Genomic DNA, 17,106 nt, shown 5'->3' on the forward strand with positions numbered 1-17,106 from the left:
TTGTGGTTGCAGCCTTGTGTGGGGGAGGAACCTTGGCATTTGAGCCTTGTTTCGCCATTGAGAATCTACCCAACTGACCTTGAATCTCTTCCTCCACCGTCTCTAACATGAAGCATACAGGCAGATACTATTCAAAGCACGGACTTCCATCCTCAAAAGGCTCCCACCCTAACCCCAGTCACCGCCATTTTCCGAAGCTCTCTCCCACAGCCACTCGCTGCGAACCGAGAAGCCCCTCTTTTTGTTAGATTCCCCCAATTGTTATTCATGGTGGTTTCTCTTACCGTGAAAAGCTGCTGCCTGAATCCGACCACAGATTATATATCGTGCATGGCCAAGGGATCTTTGTGGGATTTCTCTCCTGAATGCGACAGTCTTCTGGGCCAGCGACAGACTCGCTCACTGCGCAGTATAGCTACTATTCCCTGAAGCCACATCAAACAATCTCTTGCGACACCCAAGAGCGATTTTAAATATCAACATGGCTCCTCGTTCCAGGACGGCCATTCTCTTGACGACATTCAGCTTCATCTCCCTCATTGGCGCAGCGTGCTTTTCACAAACCCCCGTTTTCCCGCCACCGACATACTCTAGCCCGCAACCCGAGCTCCTCGAAGCATTTCAGCACATCGAAGCGTCTCTGTCGTCGCTTTTCGCCACCAGCCCAGACCTCAACACGTCGTCCTACTCCATCGAGGTGACATCCCCCCACTCGACGCTGTGGTCCACGTTCCACACCGCCGCCGACAAGGACCCGGAGAGGCCGGGAGCTGAACACGTCGACGGCCGCAGTGCCTACCGCATTGCCAGCATCACCAAGGTCTTCACGGTGTTGGGGATCCTGCAACAACATGCTGCGGGCAACCTGAGTCTCGACGACGCCGTGGACAAGTACATCCCAGCTCTCACGCACCAAAGCGGCGGGACGATCCCCTGGGAGGACATCACCCTGAGGTCGCTCGCGAGCCAGTTCTCGGGTATCCCGCGCGACTGGGCGCAGAGCGACCTGATAAAGGCCCTTCCCGACCCAACCGTGCTCGGACTGCCTCCGCTACCTCCGTCTGCGCCAGAATGGTCACGCCTCCCAACGTGTGACGAGTACAACGAGTACAAGCCGTGCACGCCGGCGGACCTTTTGGACTACATGTCGGACAAGCCGCCCGTGTTCGCGCCGAACCAGAAGTCGACGTATTCGAACATCGCGTTTGAGCTGCTGGGCCTGGTCCTCGCCAACGTCACGGGGACCAGCTACGAAGAGTACATCGAGTCGGCGATCCTGCGCCCGTTGGAAATGACGTCGACGTCGTTCCGAAAACCGCCAGATTCCGTCGCCATCCTCCCCAAGGGCAACGCGTGGTACTGGGACGTCGACGAGGGGGTCCAGAACCCGACCGGCGGGCTGTATTGCCCCTCGAGCGACATGTCGGTTTTCCTGCGCCACGTTTTGAAGGAGTACGGCAACGTGGCCGACGCCAAGGTCAATTGGCTGGTGCCCGTGTCGTTCGCGCCCGGGTTGAAGTCGTTCTACGGCATGCCGTGGGAGATCCTGCGCCCGGACCACATCATCCCGGGCAGCCCCGCGAGGACGGTCAGCTTCTTCACCAAGGGCGGCGGGCTGCCGGGGTACCGCACGCTGATCGTGCTCGTGCCCGAGTACGAGCTGGGCATCACCATCTTCACGGGCGGCGACGAGAGTTTTCTCGACCAGGTCGTCGAGCTGGTCACGGTGCCCTTGATCCGTGCCGCGGACCGCCTCGCCAGACGCCAGGCCCAGCACCGGTACACGGGGGCTTTTACCGCCGGTCCCGAGAACGCCATCAATTCCTCGCTGCGCCTGTCCTACTCGGACTCCCACGGCCTGGAGATCACGCAGTGGGTGTCCAACGGCACGGACGTGCTCGCGATCCTCCCCGCGCAGTTTCATATTCCGGACAAATACGACATCCGTCTCCAAGTGATCCCCACGTCGCTCTATCGGGACCAAGCGGCCAAAAAGGGCGAACTGTGGCGCATCGCATTTACTCTGGATCGTTCCGGAAGCTCACCGGCCTCCTCATCGAGCTCCAGCAACACCAATGTATGGGAAGATTTCTGCACCAGCGACGTCGATACGCACATGTATGCGGGCAAACCGCTGAATGAGATTGTGTTCTGGGGCCGAGACGCAGCAGATGGGGCTGGAGAGGAGGAGCAGCAACAGCAGCAGGAGGAGGAGGAAGGGGGGGATGGATGGACAAGGTATGACGTGGTAGAGCTGACTGCTTTCCGAATCAACTTGACTCGTCTTCACGGCGATGATCAGCAGAGCGGTAGCAGTGATGGCAGTGGTAGTGGCAGTGGTGGTGGTGGAGAGAAGAACATGTTTCATCACACTCACGACCATGACCATGACTACGACTACCAGGACCAGGACCAGGAGGACAAGCTCGTTCTTCAAGATACCCGGATATAAAAGCCATCGGCTAGGGGCTGCGAGGAAGAGCTAGATGATCTGACCCTGTCACGCTACACTACAACACTGCACTACGCTGCACTGCACTGAACTGCACTGAACATCGACGTGAGAACAATGCAACGGCAATGAGGATTCACGACATGGCATGGGATGGCATTGCATGGCATGGGATGGCATTGCATGGCATGGGATGGCATTGCATGGCATGGGATGGCATTGCATGGCATGGCATGGCCTGGAATAATATGACATGACATGATATGATCCAGGCAATGTACGTGGCATGAGGTCAAGGATGGACGGATATGGGTGCAAAAATACGGAAAAAAGGTAAGGAAAGAAAGGGGAAGGGAGGCTTGTCGTCAGAGAGACAGACGGACATAGACACATATGAACAGACGCAAGGAACAAAAAGCAGTCTGTGCGACTGACGCAGTGCCGACTGAGTCAGGTTCTTTGCACCTGGGTCGTGCTTGAACAGATGCCATGTATGTATGTAATATGTACTTGCCATATCACCTTGATACACGGCACATAACACGTTCTCTGTCTTGTTATTATACATAATCTAGCTGGCTAGTGTTGAAACAGCGACCATAAACACTACATTTGTTTCTCTTCTGACAATGGACAATGCCACACATACTCCTCTTCCTACTGCCACAGCAGCTCCAAACGCTCACATCCTCGCAACAAGAGTATCTTACTCTCTCAGGGTAGCAATCGACCGCTTACCTTCCTGATGACAAGTCCATCCTCGGTCCATCCGCCGTGGCAATTGTGGCGGAGGTCCCCTTCTGCGTTGTCTTCATCACCACATCGTACAGCCTCCCATCCCTCAGCGCCTCGTAAATGACAGAGATCCACGACCCGATCGTCTTGACAGGACGTCCGTCCAGACTATCCCTTATTACAGGATCCTCGATGTGGCCGCGGTGGAACGGCACGCCCAACTCCTCCCGCACGAAGTGGTACAGGATCTTGGTGCCCTTGCCTAGATACTCGGGCGTCCTGGGACGGTTGAAGAAGCTGGCGCGGTGGAGCAGGAACGCGTCGTACATGACCTTCTGCAGCGCCTCCAACCAGGCATTGTGCTCGCGCGCAAATCGCTCCTGGCAAGATCCCTGGCCGCGGTAGTGCTGGTCGAATTGGTGCAGGCAGCTCAAGATCGGCTCCACGGTGGCCTTTGCGACCTTCTCACATCGATCTGCGGCGTCGCTACTGGCGGTGGCATACCATGTCTTACGGATAGACGCCCATATGTTGCTTGCGAGTAGCTTCATCTCATTGTCCGCCATCCAGCATCTAAAGGTCTTGCGGATGGTAGCCTCGGCAACGTCCTTGAACTGCGCTAGGAAGGTCGTGTGCATGGTTCGGAGATCGACGCCCTGAAGCCCAACATAGATGGCCGACGCTGACATCAGGTGGACAATCTCAACACTCTGCATTGCATAGCGGGCCGAAACCAGAGCGAGCGAGTTGATCCCCTGGTTGTGCATTTCCGCCGACTGCACGTGAGAACTAACTGGGTTGGCCAGGAAGGCCAGTTCTGACTGATATGCGGCCATGTTGATGTCGACGCCTTTCGCAAAAAAGGAGAGACTGGGGTCGTCCGAGGCCAGGTTTGGTGGCAGGCCGTTGTTGTAGGCGGGATTGATCAGCTCGCTCGTCTGGGCGAAGAGCATCTTGCCGATCATCTGGAGACACAGTCTGATCTTCTCAGCAACCATCGTCACGGACGTGGCCTGGAAATTGCCGCCGCAGTGGACCTCGCGTGCCTGGAGGTCAACAATCGGGTTGTCGGTCGTCGAGTTCAGCTCGACCTTCAATTGCTCAGACGCATGAAGCAAGTCTTCCAGCAATGGACCGATCCACTGAGAGGAGGTTCTTGTGGAATAGCGATCCTGCACAATCCCTTCCTGGTGCCGATTGGCGTGGTCGAGGCCCTCGACGAGCCTGGATCCTTCAAAGAAAGACCGCTGGTTCCGTGAGACTTCAATCTGGCCGCCATGAGGACGGACGTCTGCAATGTATGGATGAGTCCACTCGGCATTTCCCGCCAAAGCTTCCGACGAAAGGCAGGTGATGAGCTGTGACAGGATTGCAAGCTGGTTCGCCTCGTACAGCGCGAGACACGCCACCGCAGCGGAAGGCGCAGTCCCATTCACCAAGGCCAGCCCTTCCTTCGGTCCAAGGACGATGGGCGAGTATTCGATGCTCCTGCCATTGACCAGCTGCTTGCCGTGCTTCGCCTCATCGTCCAGATTCAAGCGCTGGATCTCTTTGAATGCTTCTCGAGCGGTCATCACCTTGAAATCCTTGCCTTTCCCTGTCCGGACGAATGTGTCTGGATTCCCTTGTAAGGCTCCCGCAATGTATGAGAGTGGCATGAGGTCACCAGATGCGGAGATTGAACCCCTGAGAGGCACTATGGGTGTCATATCTCTGCGGACAAACTCCACAAGAGTGTCGGCAATCTGCAGGCTGATGGCCGAGTGGCCGCGGATATTGGTGTTACACCGTACCAGCATGGCACCCTGGACCCACGCTGAGGGCATGGAATGGGGGCTGGTCTCTTCGTGGCCATCATGCAGTGCTCCGAGATCTCTTGGGGTGAGGACGGCCGACTGTTGATGTTGGATCAGAGCTCGCTGGAGGGAGAGCAGCTCGTTGGTGCGAAGGTCCGCACTGCCTCCAAATCCGGTGTTGATGCCTGTGTTTGGTGCCCTGTCAGCCTGGGGAGGAGTCAATGTGATTGCAACCACCGTCACCGGGCTCACCATAAAGCTTGCTACCGCTTTCAAGGTGAGCGTACAAAATGTCTTGTCCTGCTTCGATGTTTTCCAGCAGCTCGGGAGTTCGCTCGATGAACGGCTTGCAGCCAAATCTGGAGCTCCGTGGTTAGAAGTGTCTGTCTGCGCAGGTTTCCAGGCTGGGAGCAACGCACCTCGACACGGCGACTACAGTGGCAATGTCAAGCTCATGTCCATTTATCTCCACATCGCCTTCCCTGGCCAACACCTGGACGCGTGCCACGAGCTCACATGTCGCGTTGAGATGTGGCGTGGGGCGTTTTTTGCCTGCGCGAGATCGGCCAGGTGACGGCGGATTGACCGTCATTGCACTTTTCTTGGTTCCCGGAGAAAATCGGACCGTGTCGAACAGCCGGTATTGAGGGGATGTGTAGGAAGCTGTTTGGGGAGAGAATGTGTGCAAGAACACGACAAGCAGCTTTTGAGCTGAGGCGTTTTTCGCTTGGCACTCAGGGGATGATGGTGGTGATGGTGATGACGGTGACGGTGACAAGCTGGTTTTTCTTTGGTCGAGGCAGCCTTGCCGACCACCTCCCAGTCAATCAATCACCTGCACCGGCTTTTCTCTTTGTATCTCTGTACATGACTACGTAATGTCTTGGTTGGGGCCTTGTATGGGTTACTGCTGGAGAACAAACGTATCACACAAACATACAAACATACAGTGGACATGTACTCAAGTTGCGCAGTTGCCATCAAACTGCCAAAAATGCCACGAAAACACCCATCTAGCTCTCACCACTCACTACCTTGCTATCTTTCCGCGTTGATGCAGCGTAGCAAACAAGAACCACGCCCAACGGAGCACATGCAGGCCATTTGTTGTTGGTTTGGGTGTTTGTCTGTTTGCAAGGTCTGGGATCTTGGACACACACAGGACACAGGTGGATCCATCATCTATCAGGCACCATCTATTCAATAGTCTGACGCAGCCTTACAGCCTTACAGCCCTATAGGGAATCATGTACTCCGCGTCATACATACGTACAAACATACAAACATACAAACATACCCAAGGTGGATAGACACACACATACAAGCACAAAACACACAACACATCCTCAAGTCTCTCACAGGCTTAAAGTCCATGCAATTGGCCATTATTGTCACAGATTGGTCTACAGTTACGAGTTACGGTGGAATACTCCACGAGAACCAGGGGCATGGATGCATCGAGAGCATCGCGAGGGATCTATGGTATCTGTAAACGGGATAAAAAAATTCCTTTTTCCATGGCACAAACACACGACGCTGTTCTGTTCTGTTCTGTCTTGTGGTTCTTTGATACACGAAATCGAGGCATTGATCCTTTTCGTGAGACTCGTGTGAATCGACAAAGCTGAGCTCAATCCAAGACTCTAAGCTCCAGCTCAACACACACCTTGAAACACCTTCGAGAGGCGAGGCAAAGCACAGGCTGTTTCCAAATCATACTCTTCCATCCATCCTCGGGACACGCCTGGTCAATCAGCATGTTTGGCAACATCCCATGGTTCGACCTGACAAATGCCATTCGAACAACCGAGAAGACCTTCTCTGCCAGCCAGCATATCCCCAAGTCACCAAGCTGGTCCTCAATCGTCATCATCAAACATTAGCTCTGCAACGTCACTCTCAGCAACCTCCTGATTGTCGTCATCAACCGCTGGGACGGTAATGTCTTCGTCTTGTCCTGAATTCATCTCCTCCGATTGTCTCAATTCTTCCTCGGTCAGTTTCTGCCGCTCATCCAACTCTTCATCCTCCAAATCGGATGCATTATCCTGATCGCCATCCTGCGTGCCAACCTGATTGTCCGAACTGTCCTCAGATATGCCGTGAATGATTTTGGTCCTGACCCATTCGTCGGCGCCCGTCCGGAAGAATGGGTGATCCTCTGTCAATAGTTTCCGTGCACAAATGTATCCCATTGGAGTGTGAGTAAAGTCCTGACCCCGACTTTTGGTCCCAAGCCATGCGTGCAGGAAGATTAGCATCTTGGTAGCTTCGATCTTCGCAGCCTGTGCCTGCTGGGTTTCTGCCGTGTCATTCGCCGTCTGTTGGAGTTCACTTGCAGGTGGCTGGTCGTCATCGGAGGTGCCAGTATCATCAATCTGCGATTCATCAATTGCCGAATCCAGTCCATTGTGGGGGCGGATCAGTTGACTATCTTGCAGCCCCAAAAAGGACCGGATCTGCTCGAGTTCTTCGAACGGAAAGTAAAGGCGACCGGCAAATATACCAACCTGGATCTTCAGCCACGTCGGTGCGGACCAGCCCAGTGGGAGCGGTGGTACGGCATAGTAATTCAAGTCGTTGAACTGAAGCATCTTCTGCGTGACAGGCGCCGCGTAAGTCAGAAGATGTACCACCCTCTTCGGGGCATTTCGGCATAGGTCATTCAAGATTTCTGCTTCTTCCGGGCTCACGAGGATTGCTGTCTCTGTGGCCAGACTCCAGAGAATATACTGGACGTCGCGCTGGAATCGAAGTCAGTAAAGAACAGGAAAGGATACGACGTACTTACCAAGAAGTCATCATTGGGTCTGCCAGAAGGCACTATGACCGCACGCCGGAATTCCGCAGAGACAAGCAGTTGTGGGGTCGCGGGGAGACTGGCGGGGTATTTCAGGCTCGTCTCGGTTCGAGCCATATACGAGAATGCTCTTTCGCAGACCTTGTCATCAACCCTTAACGACCCCGTCTGTACAAAATGTCTGATCTCTGCGGCGAGTCCAGAAAAGGTCTGAGGGTGGAAGTATAACGGGTTTTGTCTTTCACGGATCGTTTCCACTTCCACGGCAACTTCACGTTCCTGCTCAACCTCCTGCAATGCTGAGGCATGAACGGCATTTCCGGAGTCCTGGAAGGCCCTCCGTCGTCGTTCGAGCTGCTTGATGTGCTTGGTCAGACTATCATCGAACTTTTCATCCCGAACACGTTTTCGGGGCTTCGCCGAACGTGGCTCGTAAAGAGCTTGCAGAGAATGTTGTTCGTAGCTCCGAAGAGCATTCAAGTAGGCAAGTCGCTCGGCTGGGTGCGTCAAAAATAGGGGGTGGTCACGCTCCGCCTGTGTTCGCCGGCAGTAGTTGAGGCCTTGAGCATAATAGAGTGGTTGGAGGTTTTCAAGGCCTTGACAGGTTTGTTCTAGAAGCCAGCACACCACATCACGAGAGGTGAGATGCCAGTGTTCTCCTTTGTTACGAAAGTCCAAAATCGACTGGTGGACCTCAGGGGGTGCGAAAAACGTGACCGATTGAGTGGTTGCCAATTGCCGAAGACGCATGACGGCTTGAACGGTGTGGTCTTTGGTTTGACCGAGACTGAGCGTCACTGCCCCTCGAGCATCGGGCGGGAACTTCATATCTGTGCCTCGAGTGTGAGATTCGTCTAGGTACACGAGGCAGCCGCTCAGATCATCTGCAAAGGGTGATGCCAGTAAGGGAATCCGTCGCCCACTTCGAGACAAGACGGTGGCTTTGTTATTTTCGTCAAAATACACGGCAGCTGTTGCCTCTGTATCGATATCAAGCCACATCTTTGCCAGCGTCGCGTTGGTCATCTCCAAGATGATTGCACCAGAGTCGATCAATATGCGGATTTTCTTGTGAAACAGCTTGCCTAAAAGGTCAGGCTCGCTCAGTCTTCGGTAGACGCTCCGTCCGTGGGAGACATCTCTCCAGCCTGCAAGGCTGTATTGCCGGTTCCGGTCTTGTAACAGATAAGTCAAGACCTCAGCGTTGGTATGCGCTAATTCTGCCAAGTCGTCCTGTTTGATAGTCAGCGGCAAACACAAGCGGTTGTCGTTGGTGCCACTGAAGCCTGTGGTCAGGCTGGTTCCGCTGCCAGCTAAAGGAAGATCCCATCCACTGGCTTGGAGCTTGACCTTGAACTGCTTGGCGTGTTTCGGAAACACAAAGTTGTTGAGGAAATAGTCGATAGCCGCAATGTTGTGGCAGATACCGCGCCATATTTCCAATAGCTGGAGGCTGTCTTCCATATTGATGGACGTCCAATCTCGAAGTCGATCGGGCAGTCTAGTGCTGTCTCGGGTCCATTGTTCATATTCCCTCGCCGGGTCATCCGATTTTAGAATCTGCTCCAGGCTCTGTTTTAGCTGCTGCGGAGATAGTCCTTGGTAGTAGAAGGAGAGACAAGTAAAAAGTAATGACACATCAACGTGACCCCATTCAGCAAGATGTGACGGGACACCTTTGGCTAGATATGGGACCGCCACTGGATCTCGCAGGGGATGGAGACCATACTGGACGTTCCATCGTCTGCTCAGCGTGAGGATGAGGATCCGATGAACAAGGAGGCCACGAAGGAGATATATGATGCTACCGTCGGTCTGGCTGCTCTTGTAAATGTCCGAGATACAGGCATTCACAGCTTGATGCGGTCTTGCCTCTGTGATGAACGATCTTATGGCCTCTATCTGAGACGAAGAGAAGTTCTCTGCGTTCAACAGTGGTGTTCGCCCACTGCAGATATCATTCGCGATCCGCTGTATCAGCGCGTCTTGGACGTCATTCCGGAGGAAGTAGGTGAACGGAAACCCCCCAGTCTCGCGACGGACCACTTGAATACTCGATTCATGCGATCGCTCCAGCACATACAAGTGTGACTCGGCAAGCTTGAGGATGGCTTCTATTGCCTCCCAACGATAGTTTCCGCCATCGACAGTAATTTGCGGGCCGGATGGGTAGATAAGTTGCGTCTTGACTGCCATTGTAAAATCGCTTTCATCGAATACATCTCTGCTCTTCCTGGTAAGCCACTTTTGCACTTTGATCATCTGGGTGGCTTCCTGGGTCTTCTCATCCACCAGCCGTTGTTGACCAGAGAGCATGAAAGACATGATGTGCTCTGGAAGTGCTATGATAACGCCGGAACTTTTCAAAATGGCTTTGTGGATCTCCCCATACGCCTCAATATTTTCTGGATTGGAGGGAGTGCGGCGGGAAAACGGCACATGGCGTAGTTCTCTCCCCAAGAGTCCGCCCAGTCGTAGTTGCAGTAGTTGTGCAGTCTGTAACAGCAGAGCCTTAGGAACGACAATTCTGCACAGTGACTGGCCATTCGCTAAGACAGACGCTACCAGAGGAATGATTGTTGACGTCTTTCCCTGGCCCATGTTTAGTTGTAGTACTGAGTTTGATCCAGACGCCGGCGATATGGTGGCCAGTGCGACTTCGACCTGAATGGGACGGATGAGAGTGTTTGTATCGATCTCTAGAAGTAACCAGTCGGGATATTCGTTCGGATTCCAATTCGAGTGACCCAGGTTTTTCAATTCTTCATCAAGATGAGACTTTCTGCGAAGAGATGCATCCTGTATGCGAAGAAATCGCTGCAACTGAGTGATGGCAACACCAAAATCAACAACAGCGACTCGCATTGATGCTGTTAGTGGAATGGAACTGTTGCTGCGCAGAGTCTCGAGGACAGATACATAGGTCGTTAAAGGCCAGATCCCAACTGCATGTAGCCATGTCGCTCCAGGCTCGTCTCTCTGGAAAGCCTGTACTAGCATATCGAATCGCGAACTCACGGCATTCTCTGCCTCGGCGATAAATCGATCCAGCTGATTCATATCAAACCTTGAGATTTCTTCGACAGGTCTTGCTCGATGGCTTCCGAGGGCTGATATCGAATTGAGCAGGCCGCGAAGGTATTCATGCCTAACAAAGGATTTTGACGTAGGCATTTGTTGAAAAATCTGTCTCAACTCGTGAATGTCGTGACCGAAGTGATTGACGGCTGTTCTCTTTGTGCAGTAAGCTGGATTCTGAACCACCGCATCCTGATTTGCCATCCTCGGCCCCTCCTTCTCGAGTAAGTGAGAGCATATCAATGGGAATCCTCGTGGCGCAGATGGTGATGAAGAGTGATTGATTTGGATCTTCCTTCTTGTAGGTAGGGGCGAGCGATGTTTATCCAAGACATCCTGAACTTGCTGTATGTGCTCTTCAAATTCGTGGTTTCGAAACATGGCACTCCACTCCCTTGCAATCAATGCCGAAGCTGTGGCCAAGTCTAAGACCTCCGTTGTAAACCCTTCGAAGTTCGGCTGAGGGCACGGCCACTGATGGCACGCGAATTCTGTGAGAGCATCGAGCTGTTTCAGAGCTCTAGCCTCATGCTCTTTTCTTGCAGCATCGACGGCCTTCCTCTCTTTCTGGGTGTGTGATGTTATATGTACCGCTGAGAAGGATCGCGTACACAGGGCCAACAGTTGTCGGAAATAGTCAGTCTTTGGACGAAACCCAGGGCGGAATTGCGTGTACGAAGGCCAAGACGGTAAATCGATGTTCTTGAGATCATCCAGGATTGCGAAGGCGACAAGGGTCTGGACTGCCCTCATGTTGATTTCTTCTCTGAAACATATCAGGGCCGTCAGAAACATGAGTTTGTACCTTGCTTCCGGGCGGCCTTCCATGCGATAAAAGTTGACCAACTGGCCCCAAGAGGAGGCAAGATCAACATCGAGGCACTCCGTCAGCCGCACTGGTTCAAATCTGACAGAATCGTCGCCATAACCACCAATAAAACGCCAATTCTGAAACATCAACGACAACAACGTTGGAGAGGGCACTTTGGCTGGCCACGTATGAATCAAACGAGCAACCTGGAAAACATGCTCTTGGCTTTGTTGGTAGTTTTGATAACCACGTGGATCATAGGACAGGTCCGGAGCATCTCCAGGACTGGTCGTCGCTGCCTGGGGCCGCCGATAAAGCCCTTGACGAGCCTGACTTCTCTTAGAAAGATGCGGAATGGATTCTTCTGTGTCCACGTTGTCCATTGCTCCCGACAAATCCTGGGTCTCAGGGGTGATATCGTGGTCCAAGTCAAACTGAGAAAGTAGTACGGACTTTTGGTTGATCTCAGCAACGAGCGAGCGATATTGGTCATGCTGTATGCAACATGTGAGATTTTCGTTCCATAACACCTTCTCTAACCTCCGGAGGTCTGGCGGGTAGTATTGCCGCACTGGAGCCAGTTTCGCAATGGCATCGAGGAGCTGTCTATTGGCATCATTGAGCGGTCCATACGGCTGAGAGCTCCCGGACTGCAGAATATGGCACGCCTCCTCAGTCCCCGTCCTACCTGTCAGCGGGTCTGGAAGACAGAAAGAGGTGTACGCGTGCAGTAACGCTTTGGTGTAAAACAGTCTAGGTTCTGATGCACAGGTCACCCTTCCCAGTACGTCGTCCAAGAAGTAACGAGCGTAAACAGGATCGCTGTTTCGAATCTCGACGTTCACATGGATTCCTCGACGCTGCACTGTCGGAGATCCTAATGGCACGATGACACTTCGGCGTCTCCGGTTATCGACGTCGCGGAGGACGATCTTCGAGGTAAGGCCATACCAAGTTCCCGCATCCTGGTTCACATCGATCTCCGCCCGAAACTGTTGGCACTCCAAGAAGCCGTCGATGTTGACAAAGAAAGTGAGCTCGAAGCGACGAAGCTCCACCTGAATCGCACCCCGAAGAGGCTGGAATACCGTGATGTGTCGTGGATCCTCGAACCCCTTGAACATACTCGCAAAGTGATGAACGAGGTTACTGCCTGGATCAAGCAGTGTCGAGTCCCTGCGTTTGGCGATGAAGCTACGGAGGTCGATTTTCCAGTTCGAGGGTATAGATCTCCATATCCGTGGCTCCTTCCTGACCTCGATAACATTTTCACCCAAGTTGAGCCAATGCACACAATTTTCAATCAATGATGCGGGAATATCAGAGGACGCTCCATTCGTGAAAATGTAGTCAGGTATGAACTCGAGTACTGCATCTTTCGTCCAAGCACGGACAACGAGAACATGCTGCCGAAATCCAAGGTGGACCTCGTGGCCTTCGATGTCAAAACCAACCTTGTAGGTCATTCCATGGGCAGCGGAGGGCCAGACAATGAGTTTTTGGTGTGGGAAAAGCCGGCATAGTCCTGCCGAGCGGCGAATCTCGTGCGGAAGCTCCTTTTCGACGGTCCTACCGTTTAGCAGTACCGTTCCTGCAACGAGGTGAAACTGGATGACTTGCGGTTCCGTGCGTCGACTGCCTGGAAGCTGCAAGCTTGCCCACTTCCCGTCTGGATTCTCCACAAAACTGAACGACGTCGATCGGATAGATAGAGCTTCACGGCTCATCACATTTGCTTGGACTGCGGCGATGATCAAAGAGGTGGGATACTTCTCCAGCGAACGTTCCAGACAATTCTGAAGACGGAAAATCATTTTGATGTCGCGAATCAACGTGCTGCGAAGCGTGGGTTGGAGTTTCTCTGGATCAACTGGTTGATTTTCGTGTAGAGCGATGGAAGCTTCCAGGAGTGAGGTCAGTGCTGGTAGAGGAATGAGGACTGTGTTATTGTCTTGCACCCCTACGACATCAATCGTCGACGGTGGAAGGCTCATCGGCTGTCCTTGGGTGAATATGGAGAATGTTCGTCTGCACAACAAAGCAGCCCACAGAATCAAATATGAGATTCGCGCGGAGGCATTGTCGTTCGTTGTGTCACAGAACTCCTTACGGAGCATCCTGATCCACTGAATGGTGATTCCTCTGGCCACTTCAAGCAACTGTGAAGCTTGTTCGCACGAGCCCTTGTCTCCGACAGCATTCACTTTCAGAATCAAGCTGATCAAGATTTCCATACAGTAATGCTCACTCGGGTTTGAGCTTATGGCCAGCAGACGTCGTGCAGTCTGGCTCAACAGAGCTCTGCAAAAGCTAGCATCGCGAAAGACAGCATTTGCCACATGGTCCGTGTCTTCGCTCACAGGACCGGTTCGACAAATTAATGATTTAGTCAAAATCATGACTGCCTCGGAGCTGAAGTTGAGATTCGAGGAGCCTAGCTCAACAAGAATCGCCTGCCACAAACGACCGTTGCCGCATATGAGTCCTTGAAAGGCCAGGAATTCTGGAAAACCGAGAGCCTGAGGGCACCGAGGCAGCCCGGCGAGGATTTCGTTAGATGTAATATCGGCATCAGCACTCAAGTTTTTCGGAATAGCTCCCCGACGAGTAACGCATGCATTTTTAGCGGATCTATTCTCACCATTTTCAGGTAAAATCCTGGGAGGGAAAGCGATTTTGGCAAAAGGGCTGTGCCGAGGGAGAGGAATCATACAGTGGTGGCTGAATGTAACCCGATGTGTATGTTCGGCAAGCCACACTTTACGTGTGCAATCGTAGTACTCGAATCTTAGGCCATTGTTGACAGTAACTCTTTCCCAGGAAATGGGGAAGTTGGCGAATCGGTAGTGCGTCTGCAAGAACGATTTCGTTCGGGAGGCCAGAGTGAGTCCTTTCTTGCTAGCGCTCGGCCGCCGTGCTCTGCGAAATTCGGCGTAGTAGCCTTCAACCATGGTGAGAGGTTCACTTTTTGTTTGTTCAATGTTTGGAAGCGCAAGCCTGGCGACGATAGCCCACGTAGCTTCGCGGTATGCAGCATAAGCGGCCGGGCAGAGCAGTTCCAGCAGTACAGCTCTTCCTTCACCTCGGTTTGGAGGCATTGGCTTTTCAATTCTTTCTATACGAAGCTTGGCAGCTGCTTTCGTCAAGATGCATTTCTTGCATTTGTGCTCATCATGCTCTGGAATCAGCAGGGGGCCAACAAAGGTGAATTGGCAAACTGCGGCGGAGATCTCTCTCATCAATTGTCGATGATTCGTATCTTTTTCTGTCCATTCCATCTCTTTCTCCTGCTTTCGTGTCTGCTCTGTCTGCTCAATACTTTGATGCAGTAGGTGAATCTCGGAACGTGAGGGCAGACTTTCGTAGAACAGATCGGCAAAACAGCCTGAAATAGGAGGGTCCAAGACGGTCCGCGAGGAGACAGTATTCGTGTCACTCGAGTGACGCTGAGCAAGGTAGGTCTGGATCTGCTTGACGCGACGCAGGTCAGGGTACGAGGAAAGCCGTAGACAGTCAAGAATTTGTGGGGCGAAGACTGGGTTGGACCTTGAGAACTCGGGCATGAAGCGACATAGCAGATTGTCCATCGCAACCCATAGCCACATTGTCGTTAGAATCATACAACTGCGATCTTCTGTTCCCACCTCGAATGAGTCGATCGATTTGCCAAGGTAAGTTTCGATTTGTTTTGCAAGCTGTATGCTTGAATCTACCCACGTCTTATGGTTGGCGGCAACGACTGGAGTGTTTCGGGTCAAGATTCCTTCCTCCAGCTCCGTGAGCTCCGAGTACTTCTTAAGAAATTCCAGCAGTGTGGGCGGCATGGCATATGACCCTCCGTGTGCGATCTTGAGAGGTGGGTGCTGATTCAGGTGGTCAAGATAAGGAGCGCTATTTGTCAAGCTGAGCTTCATGTGCTCCGGTCTGGCCTGTCGTGTCTTCAGTTGAGCGATCCAACGCCGAATTTTCGACTTGTGACTGTTCCAGACGCTTTGGAGTTGATATGTCGCATGCTTTGTCGTGGCACGGAAAAAAGGACGAAGATTATCCAAAAGGACACTGTAAGCGTCTGATATCCTGGATTCTGAAGCTGTAACAAGAGCTCCATCCTTCTCCAATTTTGCTACTCGTCGACCAAGCTTTCTCAGGAGGAGATGGCTGAGTTCAGGAGCCTGAGAGCCGACTACCTGACCCAACAATTGGGCGTGGAGGACACACATCAGGGCTTTGTACACGGCGTTTGAGATCGAATGACATGTCGCTTGCTCCAGGAGACGCAAGATGCCCACCCGCAGAAGCAGCCAAAACGGCGATCTTCTCCATGGGATGCCCGAGTCTTTCCGGCAAACTTCGTCTCTGACACGTTTGCGGATGGGAGAGGTAGTGGTCAGCTGGCCCATCCCCTCCAGCAACGTGATCAATAGACCAGTGACTAGGGCAGGGTCGTTTGTATCCCGCGTCTCAAGGGCCGGTGAGTTGGCTTTGTAAACGACTGCTCCAAATCTATCGACTCTTTCTAGACTCGCTTTCTGCAGAAATTCGGCAAGGTTTTGCTGGAAGCTTTCGTCGGCGAAGATATCGGCCGGTATAGCCGCGGCGGAGGTGGGAAAGTCCCATTGCAGTGCGCTCAGGGACTCGAGAACCTTTTGGGACTTTGCGGAAACTTCAAAGGCTTCGAAAACGACATGGCCCTTCAAGGAACTGAAGACTTTGTTAGGACTGCAATTGAAGCAACGTTCTTGAGGTCAAGCTTGCTTACCTGTTACCATGTCTAACCAAGAGTCCTGCGTTCTGCTCGCTAATGTGAATGACGAGAACTTCTCCGCTTTGCAGTCTCCGGAATGCACGTTGAAGTTGAAGGCTGTCAAGATGTACCGAAGCGTGGATGTTTTGACAATGATCCAGTGAACTTTGAAGGAGGCTCAACTGTTGCTGGAATTCGCCCTTGGTAACTGTATTCAACTCAAGGCAGGCATCCCGGACGCGCAGCAGAAGATCCCGATTAATCTCTTCAAGGTTGTTGTCGACTTTTTCAGGTAGATTGGGCGGAAGAACTACGTGGTTGACGACTGCACGGAGCAGTTTGGCATTCGTGGTCTCCATAGACGATGAAATTCTCGTAGGTGATCGTAACAGTTTGGTCAGGGAGAGCCGATGGTAGTGTTGAGGAGGTCAACTGCGTGTGGTTGATCGATATTGTATGCCATCAACTAGCCCAAAGGCTCGTTAGGGCTGGTTGTGGACATTTCTTTCCATCGACCTTGGTGGTAGGTTTATGAAGGTGATAGACTGGCAACTGAGAAGACAGATTTGTCTGGTAATTCCAAAACACAGTGAAAGGCGCAGGGGTGTGGCAGAAAGAAGACTTTGTGACCTGAAAGACCTGCCTCTGTAATTTCACGTCAAACATATGCCTGCCAGATGATAATATCGA

General features: G+C 52.7%; 3 protein-coding genes across 3 annotated transcripts; 1 reads left to right on the plus strand and 2 right to left on the minus strand.

Moving 5' to 3' along the window:
- Positions 1-481: 481 nt before the first annotated feature.
- AYO20_07281 (hypothetical protein) lies at positions 482-2,452 on the plus strand (the record flags this gene model as incomplete). The annotated part of the gene is made up of 1 exon (XM_022645567.1): positions 482-2,452. The coding sequence occupies one exon, from the start codon at positions 482-484 to the stop codon at positions 2,450-2,452; it is 1,971 nt and encodes a 656-aa protein (XP_022498437.1).
- A 734-nt stretch (positions 2,453-3,186) lies between these two features.
- Positions 3,187-5,575, minus strand: AYO20_07282 (phenylalanine ammonia-lyase; the record flags this gene model as incomplete). Its single annotated transcript, XM_022645568.1, has 3 exons — positions 3,187-5,168; positions 5,236-5,342; positions 5,403-5,575. 3 exons carry the CDS (start codon positions 5,573-5,575, stop codon positions 3,187-3,189), a joined length of 2,262 nt encoding a protein of 753 aa, XP_022498438.1.
- Positions 5,576-6,842: 1,267 nt separating this feature from the next.
- Positions 6,843-16,775, minus strand: AYO20_07283 (hypothetical protein; the record flags this gene model as incomplete). The annotated part of the gene is made up of 3 exons (XM_022645569.1): positions 6,843-7,727; positions 7,775-16,373; positions 16,432-16,775. The coding sequence occupies 3 exons, from the start codon at positions 16,773-16,775 to the stop codon at positions 6,843-6,845; spliced, it is 9,828 nt and encodes a 3,275-aa protein (XP_022498439.1).
- Between the last annotated feature and the right edge of the window lie 331 nt (positions 16,776-17,106).

Source organism: Fonsecaea nubica (assembly GCF_001646965.1).
Source record: "Fonsecaea nubica strain CBS 269.64 chromosome Unknown Scaff50, whole genome shotgun sequence".
NCBI classification, from domain to species: domain Eukaryota; kingdom Fungi; phylum Ascomycota; class Eurotiomycetes; order Chaetothyriales; family Herpotrichiellaceae; genus Fonsecaea; species Fonsecaea nubica.